Source organism: Nymphaea colorata, chromosome 3, assembly GCF_008831285.2.
Source record: "Nymphaea colorata isolate Beijing-Zhang1983 chromosome 3, ASM883128v2, whole genome shotgun sequence".
Classification (NCBI taxonomy): domain Eukaryota; kingdom Viridiplantae; phylum Streptophyta; class Magnoliopsida; order Nymphaeales; family Nymphaeaceae; genus Nymphaea; species Nymphaea colorata.
Genome location: NC_045140.1, coordinates 24,548,120 through 24,572,854, shown reverse-complemented (window position 1 = coordinate 24,572,854; position 24,735 = coordinate 24,548,120). Strand labels below are relative to the sequence as shown.

Here is a 24,735-nt window from a genome sequence, read left to right as displayed (position 1 = left end):
CACTTCGCCCCTTCAGATTCCCCTCGCCTTTCTCGCCCCCTCCCTTTTCACTCAAGTCTCGAATGGATTCTCGGCCGTCCGATCGGTGAGATCGACGGCCGATCTTTAGAGAGCGTGGCTCTCCTCGAGACCGGGAATTATCAATTTTCCCCCATGCCTTGACCCGTGAAAATTATATTGCGAGAGTCCCCGTCAAAAACCGAAATTACTGCACCGCCTCAGTTTGTTTTCGTTTTTAAAACAAGAACGCAAGCGATTGTTATTTCTTTAATCCGCTGGCTACTAGACAAATATATCTCATCAGTTTAGTTTATTAAGGCTCATATGAGGGCTGCTAATGGACAATTTCTTATCACATGAAGCTTGCCAAGTATATGTGTATATAATATATATATATATATACATTATAGTTTCATATCAGGCTTCACATGAAGTTTGCAGTTCAACAACTGTTACGAACTATTTTCCTTTGCCAGAAGATACTGTTACAAGTGGTTCCACGTCCCAGAAAAAAGTAAAGTAGGGAAAGAAAAGGAGTCCACCTCCATGGAAGTGTGTGGGAGGAACTTTTTTTTTTTATGCTTTTTGGTGTGAGAAGAGGTGGGCTCTTACGGGATTAGGTTTGAATGGGAGGGTTTTATGTGATATTTATCTTCAAAGGCTGAGCGAAGCCTTTGAGGGTTTTGACAGGGGATATGACTGCACGTGCGAGTCGGGACACGTGCAACCGGCTGTAGCCGGTCCTTACGAGCCAAATTATTCGGTTTTACTCCATAACTTTTCCAGCCAAAGAAGGAAAAAAACACAGGAAATAAAAGGAAAAGGAGAAAGAGCGGAGGAGTTGCAGAGAGAGAGAGAGAGGGAGCTGGAGTTTGCTTTTCTCACGAAGAATTGCGACTTGTTTTTGGCGCTGGTTTGGTATCCTTTTGGGCTCTTGTTGATCTTAAGAGTCTCCTCCTTCACTTTGGGGGAGCTCTGAAGCTGGGTCTTCTTTAGGTACTGCTACCCTTCTTTTGAGCTCGGGTGTTAGCAGGAAAGAAATGATGGAGGTGATGATTGGGTGGTGAGTTTTCTCATAGGGAGTGTGAGTGTTTAATGAATGCCTCTCTTCCCTCTCTATGTATGCCTTGTTATCCTGCACTTTTCTGCTTTCCATGAGGCAGATGGGTATCATGGTTTATCAGGGCCGTCAAGATTAAAGGGGAAAGGGATTCAGGTTTTCTGTTGCCTCTGATTGTGGGGTTTGAAAAGATGCCATTGTTTCACTTGCCTTCTTGGAAGAAGGATGGGGAGCTTACCCATGTGCTGGATCTGGAGTGTGCCACTGTCATCAGCAAGGATGAGATTCCATCAGGTGAGAAGTTGGATCTGAAGATGATGATTGGGGAGCTTGAGGCCATTGAAGTGCCCTCCGTTTTCATCTGCCCTATCTCATTGGAGCCTATGCAGGACCCTGTGACCCTCTGCACTGGCCAGACCTATGAGAGAGGCAACATCTTGAAGTGGCTCTCTATGGGGCACTTCACTTGCCCAACCACCATGCAGGAGCTGTGGGACGATTCCATCACTCCTAACAAGACCCTTTACCACCTCATCTACAGCTGGTACTCTCAAAAGTATCAGCAGCACAAGAAGAGGTCTGAGGATGTGCAGGGCAGGGTTACCGAGCTCCTGGACACCCTCAAGAAGGTGAAGGGGCAGGCCAGGGTTCAGGCGCTGAAGGAGCTTCATCAGGTCGTCGCTGCCCACGCGTCCGCGAAGAAGACGGCTGTCGACCAGGGCGGGATCGGTCTGATCGCTTCCCTTCTTGGGCCTTTCACTTCCCATGCGGTTGGCTCAGAGGCAATCGCCATTCTTGTCCATTTGGATCTCGATTCGGATGCCAAGCAGAATCTGATGCAGCCCGCCAAGGTGTCGCTGTTGGTGGACATGCTGAATGAAGGAACGGTCGAGACGAAGATCAATTGTACCAGGCTCTTTGAATTGATGGTAGGCGAGAGGGATTTCAGATCGGAAATAGTATCAAGCCTCAGTTTGTTAGTGGGTTTGCTGAGATTAGTGAAGGATAAGCGGAACCCGAACGGGACAGCAGCCGGCCTCCGGCTGTTAAGGACTGTTTGTTCCTATAAACAGGTGAAGGATTTTGTTGTCAGCGTTGGAGGGGTGCCTCAGTTGGTGGACCTCATGCCGCAGTTGAATGCGGACTGTCTAGAGGATGCCCTCTTCATCTTGGACCTTCTCTCGACGATACCGGAAGGACGGATGGCTCTCAAGGATTGCCCTTGTACAATACCCAACTTGGTGAGGCTGATTATGAGAGTTTCAGAGAACTGTACTCAGTATGCGCTGTCCGTCTTGTGGGCAGTGTGTAAGCTGGCGCCAGAGGAGTGCGCTTCTGTTGCTGTGGAAGCTGGATTGGCAGCCAAACTTCTGCTTGTAATACAGAGTGGCTGCAACCCGGCTCTCAAACAACGGTCCGCTGAGCTTCTGAAGCTATGTAGCCTCAACTACACGGCTACCATTTTCATTTCCAAGTGCAAACTCACAAGAACAATGCAGTGAGTCTTTGGCGCCGTTTGGTAATGTACATCTCATATGTTGAAACAGTAGATGGGTGCTGAAAATATCTTATTCGTGGAGAGTACTAGTGGTTGAAGCTTTAATCTGTGGATGCCTTGCGAGTGAGAAACAGATGGGAGGCTCATAATTGTAAAGATGGAGGTTATGATGCTTCTGCTGTTTGGGAGGTAATCTCCTTTCCCTTTGTGTATTCCAAGCCTATATGCAGTGCTTCTTTTACGTTTTTTTATGCACAAGGTGTCTCTGAGGCTAAGATCCTTGGGCATTTCCCTTTACAATGATCTGAACCCATATGTGGGGTTGAAGTCACTGCTCGACTCGCCGAAAAGTTTTGAACAGTACAAGATATCGCTGGATCTCATTGTTTGCTTCGCCCTTGAAAAAGTTTCCTCTTGGTGGGGATGAGCAAATGCACATTAGAGTGCGTTTCTTCTTTGAAGATCCATGAAGCAGCGCGTAAATTATTTCATGGACTGGAATTAGAGGGGCACACCCTTCATCTAGAAGAATGGGGAGACTGTGAAGAAGACTGCGCAATAATTCAAAATAAGTTACGAAGAGCATTGAAGCTTTGCACTCAAATAAGTTGCTGGTACTTGTTTGGCATCGCATGCAGTCGCCTACAAGTTACTAAGGTTTTGCTGAAGAGCGCCTGCCTGATGATAATCCTCTCCATGCTCTGCTATTGTACGTTGAAATGCTTGTCTCATCCAGTGATGCTGTTAATGCTAGTTTTGTTTAATATGGGAAGGGGGGGTAAGTTCCCCACGATTTTATAGTACAGATTGTAAGAGAATCCAGACCTTCTTTACTCTATTCGGATGTAAATTCGTTGCTCATGATGCCATTTTTCAGCTTTTTGGCTGAACTTGTTGCAATTGAAAGATTTCTACTTGTATTTCTTTTGTCAATGCGACATTTTCAGCATCAATTTTGCTTTATTTTTCCAGATACAAGCCACTGTTATTGTTGCTAAATTACAGGGTATCAGTTTGTTATTCATGCAAGAGTTGGATGAAATTGCGATCCTTATAACTGACTTAATTGTTATGTATTTTTATGCTTCTAATGTCTTCATGGTGACAAAAGTAAGTTACTTTTGTTCTTGTGTTTCTCAAGGATCTCTTTCTACAGAGAATTTTGCATCTTTCCTCACTCTCTCTTAACAACATCCAATTCCCACTCCCTTGTTGCCAAAAAAGTGTCTAAACAAAGAAATCCAGCCTACTTTAGAAGCTTATGGATGAGTTGAAGATGTAGATGCACAGACCCTTGTGGTCATGGCCTGTCTTCAGATTGATAAGTAGGGCCAGCAGACCAGAGAAATAGCAGAGCTAGGCTTGGTATAAGCTTCGAGTCATTTAGCTCCTAACATGCTCTGTCTTATTTCCTGAAAGGAGTTTGTTGTTAGAGCTAATGTTTTTTTTTTTTTTCACTTAATAGTTCCGTACCTTAATCTGGATAAATGAAATATGTCTGGACCTCTTTGTTGCAAGTTATCTACACAGAGAATCTATTATCATAGATGTCCATGGCATACCTGTTAAGGTTGAACCTTGGTATATTTTATCTGAGAAAAAAAATAGAATCGTGTGCTTTGTAGCTTCTTTGATCTTTTGTGTTTAGCATCCGAATCTGGTAAGCCAGGAAGCATCACCTGCTAACTAGAACTGATAATAAGTTTTTTTTCTATCATTTGCGAAAACCTCAGAGTGTAAAAGTTTATAATATGGATATCTGGAAAGCAAATGCTTGATGAACATCCTACACTAGGCAAACCAAACAGAGGTTACTCGTGCTTGGCTTATGTGGGATTCACAAGGCAGTCTCTGTCTTTTTTTGCCGCCTAAATAGCACTACTTAGGAGCAACTTATCTCATTTTCCAGACCCTGTTGAAAGCATATAACATCACAACCTAGTCCCCACATGTTTGAAAGTTCTTTCATCTTTGTTCAGCATTCCATAGTCATCAAATCTTTTGCTTCGAGAGCTATGCTTCATTCTTTGCTTCTTCAGCAGTTTTGCTCTGAGAAGAGAGCAGAATTCAGAGCTGAAGTTCTAGCGCAGATGGTTGAGAATTTCATCCATTGCCTGTGGAGACATAGTTGAAAATTGAAAGTTAAATGATGGGCTAACTCCCATCTTTTCTTCTCATCTCCAATCCTCAACTTCGATGCCTGAGACCTGAAACTGCAAAGCGTTTTAACCTGTATGGCTTCCTGGTTTCATCCCTCCTCATGTCCTATCATTTCACAACAGAATCTGACTTGCTAGGATGGCGATGGGCAAATCAAAGCACCTCAATTCTATTCCTCATGTAAAAGAAAGGCATCATCTTGAAAGAAATAATGATCTTCAGTATTAGCCAAGTGATGATGTAAATACAAGGACAAAGACAATTATGGAAGATGGATTATCTGCATTTCATTTCAATGTTGTCTGTTTCTTAGTCTTGATGCTTTTGGAATATACCATTTCTCACTGATTATTGGTTTTTCTCCCACTCGAGGACCCGCATGAGGCTGGTAGGCTGGCTCGTTGGCTCCACAGCAAATTTCATACTCTTTTACTCAATCATCGGCTGACTGCATTATTAGCATTATTGCATTAATTCTCATATAATAATCATAAGAATTATTATTATGTGAAGAGATGCATTTCAAATGCCGAGTTCCGATTTGATTCAATTTAAATGCCTGAATGTACTCATTTAGCTAGGAAGTTCTTATTAGGTTACTGTTTCTGTTGCCATTCAAACTTATAGCCTAAAAAATTCTTATGCGCTGGATTTCTTTTTCCCACCCCAGCTGGCCGCATGAGTATGGTTTCGGATGGAAATCTGGAAAACATCTTCTGCTGCATCTGTGAAGCTCTGACACTTGGTCAAAAACTGTCTGAAATTGTTTTCAAAAGAAATTTATAAAAAATGGCTTGGTTTTAGTATATTCTTAAGGAACGGCTTGAACATTTGAAAAATACAAAATATCTTCTTAAGTTCGTAAAATAAACCATAAACACACTTGTACTAGATGAAAACGTTAAAATGTATTTACTGACATCAATTTTACCTCTAAAAGAAGCAAACTATGTTGCTAAATAAAGAGTTTTTACGGTCCTTATTTTTTCAGGCGCGACTCTTGAAGGCGTCTCCTTTCCTTTAGGCGCATTAAAAAGGTAGTTTGTGAATCTTTCCTTATTAAACATAAATGGCCTTTTCATATATGTTCAAGCCTTGTCCCATTAAGGAGGCATGTGACTCTGAATAATTTTATGAATTAAAGTGATTGTATGTGATTTCTTATGTACTAAGTCATTATTTATGAATACATTAAAAGTTAAGTTGTTCTTTATCATCTTTCTCTTTTGTTTCCATTTTTCAGACAATAATGCCTCTCAAAAGAGCATGTGGAGTTTCAGTCCACAGTCCAAATTAGAGGTGGATAGCGGTCTGTGAGAGCCTTAAAAGTCCTATTTCACATGATACATTGATCACTATAGGCCGTCTTGGTTTCAAGGTCCGGCAGTGTGTGCATAGTGTGGGCAATTGCTCAAATTGTTTTACAAAAAGTCTTTTACATTTTGACTGATTTTGCCCTTTATATATATATATATATATGTGTGTGTGTATGTATAACTGCAGAAGTCACAGATATGGGTCTTAATTGTAAAATTAGTTGGCACTGTCGGTAGTGCAAAATATAACAGAGTGCATGATGGGTGCACATGCATAAGTGAAATATACGCACATGGATACAGATCATTGGCGCCTACAAGCTGATAGGTGTGCAGATAGATCCATGCTGGATCATCAAGTTATATTTTTAGTCTGAATCCACAATTTTAACATCTGGTCCAAATATAAATTAATTGTGAGAAGCTAAAGTTGAATCCCAAACCCAAAATGTGCTTTCTCGTATCAGATCCAATAAAATTGTCCCCAAACATAGTGATTACATGTCAAAACTGAATTTCTCACTGGATTAGAATATGGATCCATGCTGGAATCTGTTTAAGCTGTTTATATGAAGATGATCTGAATCCAATCTACACACGCTAGTTATCAAAATCTAAAAATAACAGGCCAGATTCAGCCGAATATATGCCGAAAATTCTTGTTGAAGTGAAGATGTAGCACCTGGATTGGTGCAATTATGGTCATTTAACTATAGAAACGATCGAGTTTTATAAGAACATTGGCATGTGAACTATAACTAATAAACTACATTGGTTCTAACATCTTTTAGGCACCCATGGAGCCACACATTTTTTGGCCGAGGGACGATAATATATAGTAAATGACAAATGCTTAGCTTCTATCGAGGCAATTAAAATGTAACTTTTCTTGATCAGCACATTAATATATTGCCAGCTTTTTATTCTGTCTCAGACATCTCGTGTCTTAACAAGTTTTTTTCTATCAAAATATGTAAAACCATAAATGTTCATGATAAACATATACAAAATAAGCACCTTAATACGCTCAATATCCTAAGAAACTTGATGAAACTACAACTGGGAAATAATCGATTATCTCTTTTGCTACAACTGGAAAAAAACAAAGTATTGGAAAATGTAGTTACAAGTTTGAATTTTAAAAGTGATAAGATGAATCTCTAGGCCCAACTTACTTACAAATCAATGTGCATTAAACCAACGAGAAAAGAGCGTGAAAAAGTAGGGTGAATTTCATGTTAGATCTGATGGAGTATTAAACTGGCAAGCATCTTCTAACTCTAGCTTTCTCATGAAAATAAATAAATAAATAAATCACGATGCAGAAAAGGGACATGATTTCTTTTGATAATATTCACCGAAATAACATTGGCATAATAAAGCCAGACATCAGTACCTGAAAATAGCTAAGTAACTTTATTGCGCTGTATATGTTTTGCTGAATGACAGAATGAATCGAGCCACATCAACTGATATAAATCGGTATGAATTGATGGTCTGTTGGTCTCAATCAATTTTCACTTAAAATGTGCAAAGAACAAAAGAAACAGTACGTATTTGGCCCAGCATCATTTCAGAAAGGGTGATTACACACTGTATCAGCCAATACAGGTCCTAATATGATAGGACATTGTTGATTTTGAAACTTTGTGTGCGCAATAGAAATAGCAAAAAATTTCACATACACAGCCTATCACTCATGGCAAAAATGTTATACTGGTAGCGATTCATAAGAAGCAGCCTTTAACTTGACGAAGCAAAAGTACTGCTCCTTTTAAACAATGCTAACTATGCAGAGTTGAAATACTCGCATAAGGAAATCAGATTACTACGTTAACCAACATTCGGGTAACAATGAACCAGTTAGAAAATCATAAGAAAGAATTGGGCAAGCAAATGGCATCGACATGAAGGAAAAGGAGATTTATAATTATAAGGCGGAGCTACTTATCACAAAGTAAATAATGAGGAACCAGTTAGAAAATCATAAGAAAGAACTGGGTAAGCAAATGGCATCGACATGAAGGAAAGAGAGACTTAGAACAAATACATCCACACTGCCCCACCTAATGGGGAGGAAAAGGTGTGGCTTAAAAGGTAGATTTATGAGCAAAAAAGGATAAGATGCTGATGGCGAGGAGATTAATGGCATTGCCTTTTCGGAACACAGATTTGTTTTTTCTTTCTTTCCTTCGGTCTGATACTTTGTGCCATTTGAATTTCAATGCAGGAAACTGTGTTGAGTATTTACTGCTTAGGTGTGTCAATAGCGGGTGCTCTAGACTATTTACTGCTTCTGGTTAACTTGTCGATTGCTGAATCTGTAGCTCCATTTTGTCACAGGTCAAAAGATCATACACATGATAACTTCAAAAGAAGTTAATCTTTGGGTTGATGATTCTTGAGCTTGAATTGGTGTTTGTTTTGGCCTGAAACCTTTGAGATGGTGTCAAAATATTATCTGATACGGTGATACCCGAACCTCCTGAATTATGAATCATGTCGTTTAGCAGATTTTGAGATGTCTGATGCTCAGCAAGACCATGCTTTGGCTATTGAACGTCTAGCTCCAAGATTAGCAACTCTAAGCATTGAATTGTGTCCAAAAGGATGTTTCTGGAAGATTTATTTTGTCCTTCTGCAGTCGCGACTTAGTAAGCCTGATGCAGGACTCTTGTCGACACCTCACCTCAGGTACGTGCTTCACCTTTGAAACTGTGATATATAACTACATATTGAACTTGGTTTCTGGAAGATTTATTTTGTCCTTCTGCAGTTACGACTTAGTAAGCCTGATGCAGGACTCTTGTCGACACCCCAGGTACGTGCTTCACCTTTGAAACTGTGTATTGAACTTGGTTGTTGTTAACTCAACTTGGTGCTTATTTTGACACCGTGTTGTTTAAAGGAATTTTGGTGTTGATGGACATCGTCTAACTCCATCTGTTTGTGCCTTTAGTTTTATCTTGTACTTTATGCAGGGAGTTAGCCCACAGGAAAGTTATGCTTCTTGCCAACCTTTGAAGGTGAAACCTTTTTGGGATAGTTTTGACGCTTTAGGCTGATTCACAGTGTATAATATTGAAGTGGGCCTTCATTTAGTCATCGTTAGAATTTGGAAGATTCCTGTGCCAACCTCTGGAACGAGAAAATGTCTACAGTTAATCAGGCATACTTTGTGGGTAAACGTAGAACAGATGATTGATCATCTTGGTCTTCACATCATTGGGCCCCTGGTTTAGCATTTGGAAATTTAATTGGCAGTGTAGAGTGGTCCAAGCGGCATTCATTGAGATCTTGAAAATCTTGACCTACACAAAGGTCTCTTAGTCTTTAGAAGCACGTCTGATATAATCCTTTTCGCACGTGAGTTCGTTGTCAACAAAACAAGACATTGATAGAAGGTGAGAGTCACATTCCCTTGAAATTTAGACATGTGAAGTCCCTCCATCTTGAAGATACAAGTAGGAATCTTGACAAGGCCGCATGGCAAAACCGTCATCAAGAGCCAATGGTATAGGTTGGTCATGTGTAAAATCTGATCTAGCTATCAGTTTTCTATGATTTCTTTTCTTCAAGCTATAGATATGGGTGTATAATCATATTTTTTGAAAACACCAGCATCCAGCCAATGTGTATTCTTGTCCTTGAACCGAGGCATATTGTTTTTTGTTCTTAACAAATTAAACCATGAAAAATTAAAAGTATTTTCATCTTAATAATCTGATATGCAGTGTTTAAGTCCATTTTGTTGCCATCATTCAGTACAACTGAGTCACTATCAACTAACATTATGCTATATACTAATAAGGAATCAGGAATTTATAGTTTTAACAAATGAAATGATAAAAGTCATGATCTTGCTAATAAATTTTTTTGTTAAAAATCCCAAAAATTAGTAATTTCCATGTCAACTAAGATCTTTAAATTGAATATCAGGAATGAGCTCTTTGCCCAATGATCAAGGTTGTAACATAACTGTATTGTTGGATCATTATGGTATCACAAAATTTCTCGAGATGTCTTCTCAGTCTCATAGACATAGAGACAATTTCTCCTCAACAATACGAAGAACGAGATATGTCATGAAAAAGATCATAAGGGATCCTCGTAGATCATCAAATTTCCTATATTTATCACACTCCTTGTGCATGGACAAACATTTGTTGACAAGTTAAGATGCTGATTGGCACTCAAATCCCATGTAATTCAAATGTTGGTACTTACTGTTCTTGGCCAGGAATAGATTGATTGTTTGGCAACATTCAAGTTAAATTTTGTTAGCATGCCCGGTAATGGCATGATTTTACTTGCAGTTTTTGCTTCCGCCTCTTCCATACAGATTATCCAAGCTAGAAGCATGTTGCAGGAATTGCAGAGACAAGAAAGGGCGGTTGCTGTTGGGTCTGATAGTTCCTATGGTCAAGAAGTTGGTGCTAAATTGCCCTCTCAGGAGGCACATACTCCCAAATCTGGACTTGGTTCATCGTCATCTGAAAATACAGCCTCAGAGGGATCAAAAGGTTTAAAAATGAATACTGCAACCAAAAGATTTCTACAACTACCAAGCAGACTGTTCATAAGTCAGTCATGGACAAGAAATCGTTCAAGCTAAATAAGGACGCATTTACACAAACTGTGCGTGTCTCCTTTTTTAGAGTTTTGATGAAAAGGGAGATGTTGGCTGGAAGAGAGTGCTGACATTAGTGGTCTGGGACAGGTGTCAACTGGGTTGGTGAATGAGAAGGATATATCATTCAGGCTTCAGCGACCTGGAGGACAACGTTGATGTAGCTGTTTACATGCAAAGTCTGAAGGTAGGATGCTTCTGATTCATCTATTAATGAATCCAGAGGATGGGTCCAACTTACTGAACAAGTGATGATGCTATATTTACATTAACATTCAATAATTTATGTTTGCTTGCTGTAATTGTGGCCACTTGAAAGAATCGATAACTGTATCTTTGATGCACTGCTGGTATATAACTTGAGAATTCTTAGTTGGTTGGCTGTAAATAGTCACAGCCAGGATCTACACTACAGTATTGACAATGATTCTCAAATATCACAAAACAAAATGTCATATATGAGATAAAATGCAATAAAAACAAAGACAGGGAAGAAGTAACCTTTTCGTAATAGCCAAAGGGTGTTACAGGCCGACTTTTTCATGCGCTGTTCGGCCCGCACGGCGCCGAAGGTTTCCCCAAAGGGTTTATCAATCTTTTGGGACTGTGGACTAGACGAGGACTACAAAGCACTCGGCACACCATCACCCAGGTTTATCCCCTTGTAGACCATCGGCAAGCCGTGGCCATGAGGTCCTGTCAGAACTTTGTCATTCCTCCAAGTGTCTATCTACTTCCATACGAAATCTGGGTGGGGGTAGACTTCCCTTGGGAGGAAGCTCCCAGCCGAAGCCAATTGACGACTATATGTCATTAAGTAAGGCGGCCAACCATCGCCCTACTCGACGATAAGCACTTACTTGTTCATTCCCGCGTGACTCTATGTGGTTCTGGAACGCAGCATATGCGCCCACTAAGGAATTGCCCCTAACCCACGCGCACGTTGTGCCACCAAATACTACGCGTGGGAAACCCACTTGATTCCCCAACGACGGACTTGCACTTTCAAAGGGATTGTTCACCATGATGCATTTATACGCTTCGTCGCTGCACCACCACGCTGCACATTACACGTGCATTGCTTTCTGCTTGACTCAACGTCCGATTGATCTCACATGCTTTTCGAGCTATGCCTAAGCTGGCTAAGAAGCATATCCTTCTACTGACTTGGTGGGGCCTACGACCAATCAGTTAACAGCCACCCACTCTGCCACTGAGCTGAGGAATAATGGGAGATGAGATCTCTTAGAGTTTAACTCCTGTTTCCCACCAATGACCAATATGAGGCCGAAGCTTCCTTCATAACTCCAGGAATGTCAAGGGTCTCTCAAGCAAGGATATAATTAGTGGTGATTCACGTCAGACTAGAGAGGTCAGGGAATCTAATCTGGCTCAGTATTGACGAGATAGATGCGATCTCAATCTGATTTTCATCATTCTCTCTCAAGCTATAACTATTAGCAAAGTTTATCTGTATCACAGCAAGCAGTTATGTTACAGACTTCCTGTTCTCATGATCATGGCTGTAAATAAGTTTCAGAGTCTCAGACATAATTCGACTACAGAAGGGCAGGTATACCTCTGACAGACATTGCCATCTTGCTGGATTAATTATGCAACTGCTGTATCTTTAACTGCACATATCCATACAGTTTCACGACGTCGCTAAGTTAGCAATTATTTCAATACTATTGACACGTTAATTTTGCAGATTCTACCTCGTGTTCATTTTCTTCCTCTCAGTTAGGGGGCCGAATTCCTAAAGTTCTGAGGATTCATATGTTTTTTTCTGATTATTTATATCGTAAAGATTGGAATGATGATCAATGCTGAAGTGGCTGTTGTCGCCTTCATATCTTGGCATGGCAAAAGTTTGTCATTAGTGTTCCCCAGTTGGTAATGACAACTGCGTTCCAAAGGTGAAGAATCGCTTTCCTTACCAAATCATATGGATTTCCATGTTTTCCGTTTGTTGAAGCCCTGACAGAAAGGGATTCAATTTCTTTGATATCCTCCTGACCATTCATGTAATTTCTAATGCATACGAACAGATTAACCTTTTCCTTCTTAAGCGTCCCAAGGCAGTCCCTGATGAATATCTGTCAATCTGAACTGTTGTTCTTCCGATAAAATGACAAGTACCTCAATGAGTTGATAGAGTACTGGACCAGTATTTTGCAAATTAGATGAACCCATTTTGCTAAGTGATGACCATGGTGAGTTCCCAATTGTGTCTAAACTAAAAAAGGATGAATGTCTTTGACAATCCCAATATTGGGTTGAATTTGTTAATCATGGATGAATCCATTGCCTCCAAGTAATACTGTCTTAGTTATTTGAAACCCAGAAGTTTGCCGCCTTCAACTCTGAAACCAATCAAATATATTAATCAAGTACCGCTCTGGCTTAATATACAAGAAGTGTGTTCTAGCTCACTGGTCCAGTTGTTGATCTGATAAAGATCCACAACTTTTTCAATGGAAGAAAACAAAAACAGAATATTTATTAGGTCATGTACTAGATAGTTTACCAGAAATATCCACGTGGATGGCCATTTGGTGCTGTATAATGTATATTAAAGACATCTGTATTCACTTCACTAAAACTAAGTATGATTGATCCTTCTTTAAACGAATTGATCTTTCTTTAAACGAATTTGATCTTTCTTTAAACGAATTCGATGCGGTTGTTGGTTTATCTCTAAAATATCTCGTAAGATTCGGAGCCGGGCGTGGTAGCTTTAAACGGATCTAAGTATGAACCGCTCAATTTTAGTGAGGGTCCGATCCGTTACTCACCGCCCATCGGTACCGATCCTCTCCTTCCCCTGAAGACAAAACACGAAAACGACGACGGAACAGTCACAAAAGAGCCTCTCTCTCTCTCTCTCTCTCTCTCTCTCTCTCTCTTTCTCTGTGTCCCCCTCTGTGTGAGGGAAGGGAGGGTGACGATGTCATGGCTGGCGAGGTCTCTGACGAGCTCCTTCAACTACGATGAGAGGGACGACGATGGCGACGATGACGATCACCAAAACGAGTCGCCTCGGAGCAGAGGTGTCAAGGAAGACCTCTCCGAACTCACCAAATCCTTCACCCGTCAACTCTGGGGAGTCGCCTCCTTCCTCGCTCCTCCTCCCCCTACCTCCTCTACTACCGATTCTCCCTCCTCCCCCACCCCTTCTTCTCCTTCTTCTGCTGCTCCCCAGAATTCATTTTCTGCAGTCCCTGATTCCCCTTCCTTGATCAATGAAGCCATCGGTGGTGGCAAATCGCACCCCATTGCCGGGGATTCTCCGCGAGTGGCTGGAATTCGCAGCGATTTGTCAGAGATCGGTGGGAGGTTTAAGTCGGGCATCTCTATGCTTTCCGGTAATAAGGCAGTGAGCGAGATTTCGAGGATTGCTTCGAGCTTTCTCCCCTTTGGTTCGGTGGATGAGGAGGAGGTCGAGGAAGTTGAGGATGGTTTAAGCGCGCCACCTGTTGGGGTCACGGAGGAGGTCCTGACATTCGCGAGGAATATATCGATGCATCCCGAGACTTGGCTGGATTTCCCTTTGTTTGCCGACGATGAAGATGCTCACGGTAAATATTTCAATTTCATTGCCTTTTCCGAACTTGTCATTTCTTTTGTTTCTTTAATCGGATAATTCTTTTTTGCCTTTTAAATTCCAATGATAGATTTCTGTTGGTTATAATTTGAAATTGAATGTGCTTTTGTTTTGAGGGGAATTGTGCTCTATCTCTTCGGCAAGGCTTTTGTCTATCATGATATGCGAGTGAAGAAGTGAGAGGACCATGGGGTGTACTGCATTGTCTTGATAAGAATGATAAAACACTTCCTTCGATTAATAGATTTCTTTTATAATTAATTGTAAACTGATTGCGAAGTTTGTAACTGAAATAAATTTTTGTTTAGTTATGAACTCCTCTATGATTGGTAGCAAAGATGAGACTTATTTTACTGAAAAAATTCAGGACATACCGATTCACACTTTAATGTTAGCGAGTTTGCCTGTGGGTTCTTTTGTCTGCTGTCTATCTTATGGTGTCTAAGTATCCTTTGATAAATCTTCTGTGTTCAAATTCTGTTCCTTGCCAGATTTTGAAATGTCTGATGCCCAACGAGATCATGCATTGACTGTTGAGCATCTTGCCCCAAGATTAGCAGCTCTAAGAATTGAACTTTGCCCAAGACATATGAGTGAAGGATGCTTCTGGAAGATATATTTTGTCCTTTTGCACTCACGACTTAGTAAGCATGATGCGGAATTATTGTCAACCCCTCAGGTATGTGGTTCATCTTTGGAACTGCAGTAAATATGCTTACTATATATTATCTTAACCATGTCGAGTTACTGCTCGTTGTCTAGAGAAGTTTCATGCCAACGGATGTCATTTTAACCCATTGTACTGTTATCTGACTGTTGGAAGTTTTTCTTTAGTATGACATAAGTGATGCTAATTTGATGTTTATTCATGGGATTAAATTTTATATACCATCCTTTGAAGTTGAGATCATCTTTGGGATTGGCTGGCCAATGCAGTGTAGTCCATGGTGTACAATAATGAAATAGGCGTTGGCTTGGTGTCTTGGAATTTAGAGTGCCAGAAGTACCAGGAAAGTAAGTATCTAGAAGATTTAGCTGGCATTTGGAGTACCCAACCACTGATATCTGGAAATTGTGCATATTTTTTATTCACTAGTATAATCCTTTTAGTACTTCGAGTTGACATCACCAAACATTAACGCATCATGTAAACCACATGTTCATGAGATTTAGAGATACAATGTTCCCCATTCCTGTGTAGAAAAAATATCTAGATACACCACATGGCCACGGGTTCCATGGAGTTCATTGCACAACAAAAACGACGAATCCACTAGACCCTTGACTGCCAATATAATGACAAATGCTGAGGTTTAAGCAATGACAAGGCATTATTTTAGCTGCACTCCAGAAATCCAAAAAGCAAGAGGAATAACTCAATGATATTGCAAGTTTTCACATATATGGTTGCCAATAATGGGTTTTAATATGACTTGCTGTGTCTCTTAGGCTAATGGAGTTTTTTTATTTTATTTTATTTTATTGCATTTTTTCTTGGGTGCTGGATGATTAAAGTTGAGATAGCCCCCTGGACTGAGACCTGAAATTCCTCCACGAAGGTAGTGTGACTTATAACTGGGCAAACCTCACTTGACCATCTCTTAGTAGTACTCTGGTTGTTGCTTGTTGGACATGATTTGTGTTGACATCTTAATTGCATTTCCTACTGATAATGATGATGATTATGCATAGTGAATTTCATAGGGGAGATGGTCCAAACTTAACCTGTATTGAAATTTGGTGTTTCTTGATTCATCCAGAATGCTTTCCTTTACCCAGAATGATCTTTACAGTGGCTAGGAGGCATCAAGGCAGAACATCTCACTCTTTTTTGGTTTTTTTGCTGGCTGGAGTAATGTTTTTTTTACTATTTTCTCATCAGAAGCTTGTTATTCTTGACATCAAAGTTGTTGATTCAGTCCGGGAAAACCATTCACCGGAAGCAGCCATTGTTAGATAATCACATGCTCGCTTCCCTTCTCAAACGGATGAGTGGATCCTACCAGCAGATCATCAGTTGGATGCTTGAATTTGTCTTATTAACCTTTGCTTTTAAGGGAAAATTTTCAAAGCAAAACCGACAAATTTCTGTTAGATCAGGTTATGAAGTTTTTTTTTGCGAGACAAGGGACTGTGGGCCTTCAATGTTTCCCATGCAATTGCATTTTTTCTTGCTCGTTTTCATATAAGATCCATTATTTTGTTTGAATATCAACTAGCAAATATATATCAATTTTAGTGCTGGTGCTAAACAAGAAGTATGTTCTACATGAGCTTGAGGACTTGCTTATTGTTTCAACCAGTGTTGTAAATATTGGTTTCCATCTCTTATTGGAAAATGAAAACCTTAAAAAAGCTATAAGCAGCACTGGTAAACATCAGTCTGTAATCTGTATTGGGTCATATCGGCTATAAAACAATTAAATTTCATTACAACTATAAGATAAATCTCATTTTAATCAGTTAGGGAGGGATACATTCACTCTTGAGTAGCCAAAATCTCAAGTTATACATGCAAAGGATGGCCTTTTTTTGTCTCCCTCAACTAGAATTTTGCATATCTATGCCCCTAACTTGAAATTCTGGCTCTGCCATTGGATATTCGCTGATATAACACAAATTGGCCCTATTTTGCCTGATATTGGGATGACCCCTTGTTAGTCCCTGCATCATTTTGGTGAAGGGCCAGTATGATGTCCATACAGGCTAACACGCACTCATATTGAGGACTGGTTTCAACAGTTGCTTTGTTTGTAGGAGTTTTGATGACTCTTTTTGTATTTGGATTTTGGGCTCATTTTGTTTGATCTGGCAAATCCTAAAGTAAGCAGACCATTTTGATCAGATTTGTGTTTGCCATACCACTAGTTGCTACACTTGTTTTATCATTCTCAATTTCTTGCTCTGTGATCCAGTTCTTCCTCTCCCTTTATGTATCCTTCCTCTTCTTTTGTTGTAAGCTTTGATCTTGCTGTTTCCATTATTTTGGTCATGGCATTTCCACAAGGCATGTCTGTCTGGTTAGTTCAGAAGGGACAAGAGTCAGTTACTTCTTTAGTTCTTCTATGACCTTTTTGTACATTGTTCTCTTCTTGCTTGCAAAGAGAAATACTCATGTAACCTCTTTGATTGGTACTCCTGTGAGGCCTCTTCTTTTAGATGAAAGATTAGATCAACCTTATAAGTGCCACTCGCTGAAAATGTAGTGATGTTACCTTCAACATCAGGTTTTGTCCACTACATGCAATTGTATGTCGTTCAGTAAAGATACTAAGCCAGTGCCGGAATCCTTACTTGGACTTTGTTCCTCATTAGTTTGCAAATTCAATACTGTGTGCATGAACAGTGATTCCTTTTTAGTTTGATTTTCATGAGTCATTTGCCGCTGATTTAAATTACTTTCTATCTTTAGTAGTCTTTCATAAATTGTTGTGAACTCATGACTTGCATATGACTTGCATGCTGTTCTTAGGCGATGACATTAGATTGGGAATTAATCAAGTACTGCCTACCTGTTTCAGTTGGTTTGGTTGACCAGTTACTATTCTTAGATTTGACCCCCTTTGTAAGCTAGTGAATATTTTGGCTTTATGTCTGAATCTGATTCAAATTTTGAAAGCATGAAGTACTGATTTCGTGAAGGCATAGACCTACTGGGCAAGTTGGCATTCTGATTAGCATCCATCCTTGTAGGTTCATAATCAAAGCTATGTGCTATGTCCATTTTCTGTTAATATCATTGCATGGTTTCTGTAATTTGTGTTGATTTCTGGTTATTATGTGGAAGTTCCAGAAAACCAGCTTGATTGTAGAGGGAGATAGAAAAGCAGGAATTTATTCTAAAAAACTATAAGTTGACTTTAGAGAGGAGTAAGGAATATTGATTTATCCTAAATTATCCAAGTAAATGCATTGTTAAATAATTAGCAGAAATCTGCCAAACATTTTGTTGGATGCAGTGAGCCTCATCGTGTAAAATGAATCATAATATCATGGTATGCATAGAGATCACTAAGAGATCTGTATCACCTTGATAACTTTTGTTAATTCAAATAATATTATTTCAGTAGCATGCAGATGATGTTGGATTCCATCTTGAATATTACACGTGTGCCATGACCATATATGGGTTGGCAGGACGAAGTTCAACAAAAACTAAAGCAATATGCCTTCACAGACCATCTAGGGCAATTGCTTAATAGTAGAGACTGAGTACTTGTCGAGTATCACCTATTGCGTATTGTCATTTGGTGCTCATTGGTGATTGAATTTGAAGCCCACTGAGGTTACATGTTCTTATGATCCAGTCCTGGTCCTGGTTATTTTGAACGTTTAGTAACATTATATGTGTTAACATGCACGAAACAGCAATTACTGATAAAGTCTTGCATCCTACCTGTTCTGGTGCAGATTGTTCAAGCTAGAAGTATGTTGCAGGAAATGCAGAGCCGCACAAGGACAGGTAGTAATAGGTTAGAGAGTCCATATGCTGAGGAGGGTAGTGCTAAATTGCTCTCCCAGGAGCCCCACAGTTCAAAGCCTGAATGTGAGTTGTCCTTGTCCAAAGATGCATCTTCAGAGCTGGCAAAAAGTTTGGGTATGGATAGCGAAAGCGAAAGGCTGTCCACAGCTGACGAGTTGAAGATTGTTGATAAGTCGGTCATAGATGAACGGTCATTCACGCTAAACAAGGATGTTCTGACACAAGCTGTGCCCGTGTCCAATCAGAAATTTGAGGAAGATGGAGATGATTGGTTGGAGGACAGCGCTGAGATCAGTGGTGCGGAACAGGTGACACCTGCATTTGTGAATGAAGAGGATGTGTCATTTAGCGACCTGGAGGAGGACGGTGACAATAGCTGCTTAGCTGCAAGTTCCAAAGGTAAGGACGCTTCTGATTCATCGGTCGATGGGTCCAGAGGATGGGTTCAACTTGGTGAAAGTCACAGTGATGACGCGATAGAGGACACAGGCAGCAGCCGCCCATCAGATATCAAGTCTCTCTCAAGTAAGGATAGAAGAGACGGTGATCGGCCACGCAGGACCAGAGATAGCAGAGAGTCTAATGACTGGCTCAGTATTGATGACATAGATGCCGTTTGAATCTGATGGATAATTACGATCTGTATTTTTATCTGCTCCTCAAGCCTTGTTCTTCAGACTCCCTCTTTTGCGGACATATATTGCTGTAAATAGGTCTCAGGTATCATGAAACTATAATTATAGTAAGCTATGCTGGTAAGACAACAGTTTCTTGCTGGATTAAATGATTAATTGTATGAATTTGTTCTCGTAGTGACATGCGTCATATCCATGCTGTTCATAATGAGACATCATTAACTGGTGCTAGAATCACATGGTTGTTAGTTTACGAAGTATAGCTTAAATATTTCATGCAATGTATTTGGTGGATTTTCTCCCAACCACGGATGGAGCTCAAATTGTGATGTCATCAGTGTGACAGTATCTCATAATAAATTATGTTTAACAAAGATTTCTTGCAGTACAGGAGTCTCGGGTAAAACATGGACGTTGTACATGCAAGTAGGGGTGCGCTTGTATATTGACATGCTCTACCAACCAGGTGTGAAATCAATAATGTCAGATAGGGATTTGCCAACGTCTTACAGCTTCTTGGCTTGTGAATCAGCCCAAAACGTAACGGCAGAGAGTAGTGATATTGTTGCAGTCTCGACTCGCAATCTAAGCGGTCCAAGGCCAACTGGTGTAACACCTGCTTCAGTCAATAACTTTAGTTCATCCTGTGTAAAATCTCCTTCAGGTCCAATTATGAGAATCCCACGTTGTTCAATTGTCATGGCCGACAGTGCTTCCATTAAAGGAACTGCTTCGGCTTCTGCTAAAATTGATAAGTTAGACTGAGAAACCTGAATCACCAGAAGTCCGGAACTGAAGTTAACATTGGCAATAACACAATTAGCGGTGTGAAAAACAGAAAAACAAGTGCTGCTTTAAAAGAGGTCAATGAAGAGAAAAATGATGACAAAAAAAAAAACAACCACTCTTGCAACCAATAATACTGAACACCATGTGGCGAGACTAATGCCAATTGCTTGATCAGTATAAGCTTGTCTAACTTTCTCTTCAAATGATTTGGTTGCTGTACAGCCTTCTCTAACACTTCCATTATTCAAAAGTAAATACTGCACAAGACTTGATCATTTTCTGGGATCTTCTGGAGTCATAAAAAGAGAGAACACCTACAACAGGCAAAAGGTCATGGATCGTTGTTGGATGATTTAGTACCATCTTTTGCAACCTTTGACCTGAAAAGAGAAAAAACTTAATATTCATGAATTACTATTACTAGTACTTCATCAGGATGAAAAATTTTGCTTGCATCAATGACAAAAGTAATCAGGAAAAATGGAGACCATTTGCTTTTTATTTTTTAGAGATAAAAGCATATTCTACAGATAAAATTTCACATACATTGTTTTGTTGCAGCTAATGTTACACGCTCCCATCTGTCGGCTCTATTCTCAGTAATTGATGGAGATCTTGCTGTTAATAATGGTGTCACACTGCTTGCTCCAAGCTCCTGCAAATGCATTATGGAAATTAGAATGTACGCACTGAAAAAATGTCAACACGTTTGTATAAGAGAAAATGCAAACAGTTGAGGAACACTATAGGAAAACTAGATGCGCCAAATAAACCACAGAACATTAAAACATCTGAGTAAAACAGATGGAGAACATACGGTACATTTTTCAATAAGCCAATCTGCCCGACCACCCTTTAGACTACCTGAAAATAAAATTTTATGAACTTCAGCTGTGAGAAAACATATGAGCCTAATAGTCAGGTGGCAGGGGAACTTACCAAATGCTGAATAAACATTCCACTGAGTACCCTTTGGGACGTAGACTTCTGGGTCACCCAAAGCCATGACATCCAGACCAGTTTTGTCAATCTTGACTATACAACCTTTGGTAACTTCCCCTGTCCCATTGAAGAGTTCCAACCTACCAAGAAGACGCACACAAAAAGTTTTGTGAATCAAGAAAAAACAACCTTCAATGACACCCATTGTGTCTGCCAGAAATCAATCAAAAGCAGCATTTCTTGAAAATAGCATAAGCCAGCACGTATGAGACAAAATTATTGAAAGGCGAACGCTTTCATACATTCTCTAATTTGAAATAATCACTAGGTACTAGTGCGGGACGACCAAATCTCAATGGAACACACACACACATGTCACATAATATAATGTGGAATATTTGCCTAAATTATGTGCACTTTAAATAAGGTGCTTTTGTGATATGAAGCTTCAAAATCATCTCATGGAAATGCTTCAGGTATTTCAAGGTTGACATAAAATAAAACCATAGCAGAAAATTTTGATTTGGAAAGGACATAGAGAGCAATAACCATGACAAACAATAATATACATCTTCTAGGTGAAATTCACCAGCATAACATAAAACATAAGTTTCCTTCACTCTTTTCTAGGTAAACGCAACACCACATATCCAAAGCTAGTCACATAGAGCAATAAGCACATACAGATATGTAATGGTGTACACATTCATCAAGATAATTTTACTTACCATCAACTTTTTGTTCTAAACTTTTACATCCAAGACCAGACAAGGCCATACAGTGTTGGGCACATGAAAATATGCAATAATGCAAGTCCTAATAAAGTGCCCAATCTGGAAGTAAACTCTTCTGGCCGTCCTATGCAATTCATTAGATGCAACAAGATCATCAGGAACATGTTTGGTAAGAGAAGACAATTGAAGAACCATGCACACACACACACACATTTATATATACATATATATGTATATGCAGAGAGAGAGCGCAAAAAATACACAAAACTCAAATCAAATATTACAATTTACAAGTATACTAATATGATGCAGTGATTACAATAAAAGCAACTATTTAACATACCTGTCATGCACATTCAAGCGTAACACCCTTGTTATATGCCAAAATTCATCACCTTGCACTCTAACAATGTTCCCCTAGATGAAGTAAAAATGAATTGCGATAATTGTTGCCAGAAAATAGCACTACAAATAATTAAACGCCAACACGCGAGCATGTTTTTTAACACACACACACACAGATATGTATATAGATTAAGATCAATAAGCATAAGATTCCCGAACAGTCCTTTTCTTTTTCTCGTCGGAAAGTTGGGCTGTCAAAACACCAAAGCTACAACTTATAGAAAACAGTAAAAATTGTTTAGGAACACTAGGTTGGTCATTTTCAGTATTAAACAGGTTCAGTCACAAAATTATGCGATTCATTTCCAGTATTAAACTGATCAAGTCACAAATTATGTGACTGATCTGTTTGAGTGCCACCAAGCTTGGGTTTCTTTCCGCCCCAGGTTTTGAGAAATTGAGGCTTTAAGCATCTCATTGAAAAGGAAAATCGCACAAGATAGTTGTGTGAAGGGGAAGGTTTTTGTCTGGATCTTGGTTTTGACCGCTAATATGTACCGTTTAGGGTCAGTAAAAGAAAAATTACAAAGAATCTCTTTCTGCTCCATCCGACTCACTTTCAAATGTGCAATTGTCAAATGTAAGAAAACCGTTATTCGCAAGTCTAGCACCTTCAACGTGAGTTTCTTCGAGAATACTTCCCTATATGGATCACTTTCTCAGTTTGCAAATGAACATTTTAGAATAACTCACTCATGTTTGGTGATAAACAAAAAGACACTTAACTTAGGATTTCTTTCATTTGAACACCTGTGTCCTGTGTTATATAGGCAGTTAATTAAGTTTTGTTATTCCATCAAAACTTGAGTGTGTTTTTATGGACATTTTCTTTGAAAATTCGCTTGAAAAGATTAATCTCCAAGTAGGTCGTTTATTACGGTGCCTTCCATCTCCAAATAGATCATCTCACCCAATATTAGATGTACATCCTACCTGGATGTCCAATCGAAGACATTAGCATGGTTACATGTTCATCTGGAGATCTACTTGCTAAAAGCAACTGGAAGTGCCTTATAATCTGCTCAGCTAAACCTATGGGAGCAGGTGAAACCAAGTAGGTGACCACGCATGGGGCTGATCAAATAATGCATACCATGAGTAACCCATGGAAGTAGTGCAAAGATAGCAACCCTTAACTGTGGATTTTTATAACAATCAAGCTGCCAACAATACTAGGTACAAGGATGACTGGGCAGAATTCTTCATGATTCACGAAAGCACAACAAGATCCTAATCCAGATTACTACTCCAATCACGCCTACCTCAAAATTTTTCTGCTCTGTACCAAGCTCAGCAATGTTCATAGTTTTTCACCATATTCAGATCCAACGGAATCAATATATTGCTAGATGACAAAGTCCTCTAGACCATCGAACCAAGTTAGCAACTCACGTCTCACATGTCATCGTAATAAAGGCCCTAGACCTTGTTGGTATACTTTGCTCCTACTACGCTAATCTCTTCAACATTCACTCACATTCTCCCTAAATCCCCTCACCTCTTTTACAACAATGATGGTTCCGACAAGCTACTCTGCTTCTTCCCTTCCTCCTTCCAGACGAAGCACTGTATCGCCAAGATTTTTGCGGAGAGGCAGCCTCACCAATCACGTGAACAGATACCATCAACCCATATTTTCCAAACGGAGGAATGATTTGAGAAAAATGCCATCGACTATCGATTCCAAACTCTGGCGGAGAAGGACGTGGAAAGATTGTGGAACGCAGACCCAAGTAGAGCACAACGACGACGCAGCTAGCTCTAACTTTCAAATGGCGGAAACAAAGAGCAAAAGAAGAACAGACCTTGGACGGGGGCAGGACATCAGAGTAGAAACGGGGAAGGCCACCGCGGGACTGGTTCGGAGAGGCCCTCGAAGCGAAGGCCTTGGCATTAATCCACGCGATACGGTGACGCCATGAACGATGGAGAAGCGTCAAGGAAGGAGGCCCAAGTGCATGCATCTTCCCAGCGATAGCAGCAAGACAAATGGCTCAGTGAGGTTCGCCAGCCCGCGCGGAGGCCGGCACGGCGTCGCACGGAAGGTTAATCCCTCGCCGAATAAGGAGGTCGGCGCTAAAAGGGAAGCGCGAGTCGTGAAGCGAGAAGCGGAGCTGCGAAAGAGACGGACGGAGTAATTGGGCGCCTTCCTGGCCGGCATCCGTAATATCCCAAATCATATTTTAAAATAGATTTTCGATCTTCGCCGTTCAATTTTAAACTGAGAAAAAAAGCTTTAAATTTTTAAAAAAATTATATATGACACAAAAATGAACAAACTGGAAAACTTATGACATCTATCTAACTAAATCATCTAGCAAGAATAAGCTAATATTACTCAATAGCATCAATTTGTATAGGATTTTAAAGAAACCATTCAAATGTGTAATTTATAGATCTAATGTAGCATGCTTTTGTTGACATGACAAAAGATTCACGTTAAAATCTATAATTCATAAAATTAAGGATCTTAGCT

The 24,735-nt window shown here is 39.9% G+C and overlaps 3 protein-coding genes across 7 annotated transcripts; 2 read left to right on the top strand and 1 right to left on the bottom strand.

The window, feature by feature from the left end:
• Positions 1-803: 803 nt before the first annotated feature.
• On the top strand, positions 804-3,491 carry LOC116251347 (U-box domain-containing protein 30-like). The gene has a single exon (XM_031625554.2). The coding sequence runs from the start codon at positions 1,252-1,254 to the stop codon at positions 2,560-2,562; it is 1,311 nt and encodes a 436-aa protein (XP_031481414.1). The 5' UTR covers positions 804-1,251; the 3' UTR covers positions 2,563-3,491.
• A 10,033-nt stretch (positions 3,492-13,524) lies between these two features.
• LOC116250042 (uncharacterized) lies at positions 13,525-19,566 on the top strand. The gene is made up of 3 exons (XM_031623372.2): positions 13,525-14,245; positions 14,763-14,950; positions 18,682-19,566. The coding sequence occupies exons 1-3, from the start codon at positions 13,615-13,617 to the stop codon at positions 19,372-19,374; spliced, it is 1,512 nt and encodes a 503-aa protein (XP_031479232.1). The 5' UTR covers positions 13,525-13,614; the 3' UTR covers positions 19,375-19,566.
• Positions 19,567-19,712: 146 nt separating this feature from the next.
• Positions 19,713-24,397, bottom strand: LOC116250043 (uncharacterized). Of its 5 annotated transcripts, none has more exons than XM_031623375.2 (7): positions 24,065-24,397; positions 22,198-22,271; positions 21,118-21,260; positions 20,996-21,042; positions 20,725-20,833; positions 20,493-20,558; positions 19,713-20,128 (listed from the first exon to the last, which is right to left on the bottom strand). In XM_031623375.2, the coding sequence occupies exons 1-7, from the start codon at positions 24,221-24,223 to the stop codon at positions 19,896-19,898; spliced, it is 831 nt and encodes a 276-aa protein (XP_031479235.1). In that variant the 5' UTR covers positions 24,224-24,397; the 3' UTR covers positions 19,713-19,895. The 5 variants fall into 5 exon arrangements, with proteins under 5 accessions (XP_031479235.1, XP_031479233.1, XP_031479236.1 ...); XM_031623373.2 differs by having other exon boundaries at positions 19,713-20,159; positions 20,497-20,558; XM_031623377.2 differs by having other exon boundaries at positions 19,975-20,128; positions 20,497-20,558.
• Between the last annotated feature and the right edge of the window lie 338 nt (positions 24,398-24,735).

Excerpts from the sequence above, each read along its gene's own strand:
- LOC116250042 (XM_031623372.2), top strand. The coding sequence starts at position 13,615 with ATGTCATGGCTGGCGAGGTCTCTGACGAGCTCCTTCAACTACGATGAG. Across the intron at positions 14,246-14,762 it reads CGACGATGAAGATGCTCACG|ATTTTGAAATGTCTGATGCC; the intron begins GTAAATATTTCA and ends GTTCCTTGCCAG. Across the intron at positions 14,951-18,681 it reads AATTATTGTCAACCCCTCAG|ATTGTTCAAGCTAGAAGTAT; the intron begins GTATGTGGTTCA and ends GTTCTGGTGCAG.
- LOC116250043 (XM_031623373.2), bottom strand. The coding sequence starts at position 24,223 with ATGCATGCACTTGGGCCTCCTTCCTTGACGCTTCTCCATCGTTCATGG. Across the intron at positions 20,834-20,995 it reads GGCTTATTGAAAAATGTACC|GAGCTTGGAGCAAGCAGTGT; the intron begins GTATGTTCTCCA and ends ATGCATTTGCAG. Across the intron at positions 20,160-20,496 it reads TCCATGACCTTTTGCCTGTT|GTTTCTCAGTCTAACTTATC; the intron begins GTAGGTGTTCTC and ends CTGGTGATTCAG.
- LOC116251347 (XM_031625554.2), top strand. The coding sequence starts at position 1,252 with ATGCCATTGTTTCACTTGCCTTCTTGGAAGAAGGATGGGGAGCTTACC.